The 2,803-nt window shown below is 35.6% G+C and overlaps 1 protein-coding gene across 1 annotated transcript in view; it reads right to left on the minus strand.

Annotated features, from left to right (window-relative positions):
• CBG04979 overlaps positions 1–2,238 on the minus strand; it is a gene marked incomplete at both ends in the record, with an annotated part of 5,756 nt that extends 3,518 nt beyond the window's left edge. The window contains 3 exons of the mRNA XM_002638078.1: positions 1,643–1,758; positions 1,872–1,956; positions 2,202–2,238. Of these exons, the coding sequence (XP_002638124.1) occupies positions 1,643–1,758; positions 1,872–1,956; positions 2,202–2,238 (238 nt within the window). The remainder of the gene's footprint in view (positions 1–1,642; positions 1,759–1,871; positions 1,957–2,201) is intronic.
• Positions 2,239–2,803: the final 565 nt, after the last annotated feature.

Raw genomic sequence — 2,803 nt, forward strand, 5'->3', positions numbered from 1 at the left:
TTTTAGCTTCCCAGTTTAATTTTTTCCAAGTCGAATGAGGATTTACTAGGGAAGACCCCAACTCGGGTGTGGCGATACGGGCGGTGACCTACATCATCTGAAAGCTGACATTTTCCTGATTCCAAATCTGATTTCAAAAAGTGCATTGTCGCTGTAGTTTTCGAGAAAATTGGGTCGAAAGTTCCGAAAAATGACGTGATTTTTCATCTCATTTTCCCTCGTATATAAGTTTTGAAGCGTTGAAAAAATGTCGAAGCGTGGTCGAATGATTTGTGAGGAGGAATATCAAGTGATGACTCTCTGGTTCGACTCCCTCGAGCTGCTAAACTTTTTAAAAAATTTTTTCTTCGTTCTTTCCGGTGACCGTACTTGTATAAATGGACATAGGTTATCGAATCTCGTGAAACAACTTTTTTTCATTGATTCTCTTTGTTTTGAATTAATTCTAGCACATTAAAATTTTTTCTCGAAAATTGAAAAAATGCCAAGGGGGCACCCCATGGTGATTTTTTTGAAAAAAGTTTTTTTTCGAAAAAAAGAGAAAACCTCTTCAGATTGTAGACACGCATACAAAATACAACCAACATTTAAATATCCCCAAATAAAGTCAATAATTCCTTCAGAAACTGACTCCAAAAATGAGAATTTAGTACTGTAATCACTTTCAAAGCTCATAACTTTTTTTACAGGGCCGGGGTGGAAAAACTGACTTCAGTTCTATATTCAGCGTGCCCAAAAGTAATAATGACAATAGTTTGAGCCAAATCGAGAACATGCGATTTGTCTAGAATCCTCGATGAATCACAATTCTTTGAAAATTGCGGAAAAATAGATGAAAACAAAAATTTCGAAAATAAAAGGTAAAACAGTTAAAATCAAAATTGAAACCAATTTCAAGTATATGGAACCATATAGGATCACCTAGAAGTCAGATAAAGTCACCAGAAAAAACAAAGAAAAAATTCAAAAAAAGGTTTAGCAGCTCGAGGGAGTTGAACCAGAGAGTCATCACTTGATATTCCTCCTCACTAACCATTCGACCACGCTTCCACATTTTTTCAACGCTTCAAAACTCATATACGTGAGGAAGGAAAATGAGATGAAAAATCCACGTCATTTTTCGAAACTTTCGACCCAATTTTCTCGAAAACTACCGCGACAATGCGCTTTTTGAAAACAGATTTGGAATCAGCGAATTTTCAGCTTTCAGATTATATAGGTCACCACCCGTATCGCCACACCCGAATTGGGGCCTTCCCAAGTTAGTCGGATTTTTCAGTTTTTTTTTGTGTCACCAGCAAATTCAGGTTACAATATGGTAGCTAAATTAGTGTATTTCATGCTTCTTCAAAAGCATTTCCAAATGCCAGGAACTCCTTCAGCACGTGGGTTCAGGCGAGGGGGTCAGAAAGCTCGCCCCAGCTAACTCGTAGGCCAGCCGAAATTATCTAATTCAAAATGACACGTGGATTTCACGTGGTTATTTCTAATGTTTTTTAACGATACAGAAGTCTATGAATTCGTTTTTTTTTCGGTGAATACTGCTCCATTTATGTTGATGTTCTCCCTAAATTTTCCGAGGAAGGGGAAGGCAATATATGACCATTTATTGAGATTCATGACATTTAACAAGAGAGATAACAATTATTATTAAACCCAATTGATACATCCGACTTCTCACGATGATCCATCCGACTTCTCATGTGCACAGCTCGTGTCGTTGTTGTCTTCGCAATCGGATGCCGGATTCTGGTTGCTCTGAAAATAGAACGAATTATTGAATAACCTCTAATAAAGAATTAATAATTATGGAAGAACCTCAATGCATTTAATATCACCTAAGGACATGACATCCCACCTCAAAAACTCACCTCAAAAAAACGTCGAAAATCGAGCTTTCTTCCATTCGCTCACTTGGCTCATCACTGCACGAGGCGATAGCATTGGACTTCTCACCTTAATAAATAAGTTGAAACTTTTTTCAACTAACTTTCACTGAAAAAAGGGGAAAAAACGAGAAAAAACGAGCGAAAACGAAAGAAAACATCGAAAAATATTGAAAAAAAATATTCGTATTCGTGAAGATCATACATATAACTTGACACAAAGCTTTAGGCCGCGCAACCTCCAATAATAGACCCAAAGGCTTTGAAAAATGATGAAGGACGACATTCCGGAAAATATGAAACAGTTATATCTACTTTCGAATCCCAAAATTTCCAAATTTGTAGTCTTCATTCCAAAAAGTTAAAATTCGATAAACTACGAAATTTGCAATATCTGAACTACTAAAGAATTAGTGAATATCAATTTGAAAAATTTTTATCTCTAATCTAGAAGTTTCAAAATTCGAAATATCCGAAGTTCAGGAAATCGATCTTCGAAGATTGAGAAAATCAAATTGGGAGTTAAAGGACTCTCAAAATCAAAGAGCCACAGTTTAAGAATTTCGAGCTTTTGAACAGCTGAAGTTTTGAATGCAAATATCGGAACTGTAAATTTCTCAAGTGCTCAAATTTTAGAATTCTAGATATGCCGAAAATTCAGAAAAAAATTTTTATGAGCAAATGCACGGAATCGATCAGCTTTATTTTTAGTTCGAAATTTGAAAATAGGGAGGCTTGAAAAATTTAAAAATCAAGAAAGGTTCAAGTTCCGGAATTTAGAAACTCTAAATTTTAAAAGTTCAATGTTTCAAAAAATACTGAATGTAAATATTCGGAAATCTGAAGCTGGTAAGTTTGAGTGCTCTAAAATAGACGAATTCGAGAAACTCGTTAATTCAGAGAGTCAGCAACGGAAC

The sequence above is a fragment of the Caenorhabditis briggsae genome, assembly GCF_000004555.2.
Source record: "Caenorhabditis briggsae complete genome, chrV, whole genome shotgun sequence".
NCBI classification, from domain to species: domain Eukaryota; kingdom Metazoa; phylum Nematoda; class Chromadorea; order Rhabditida; family Rhabditidae; genus Caenorhabditis; species Caenorhabditis briggsae.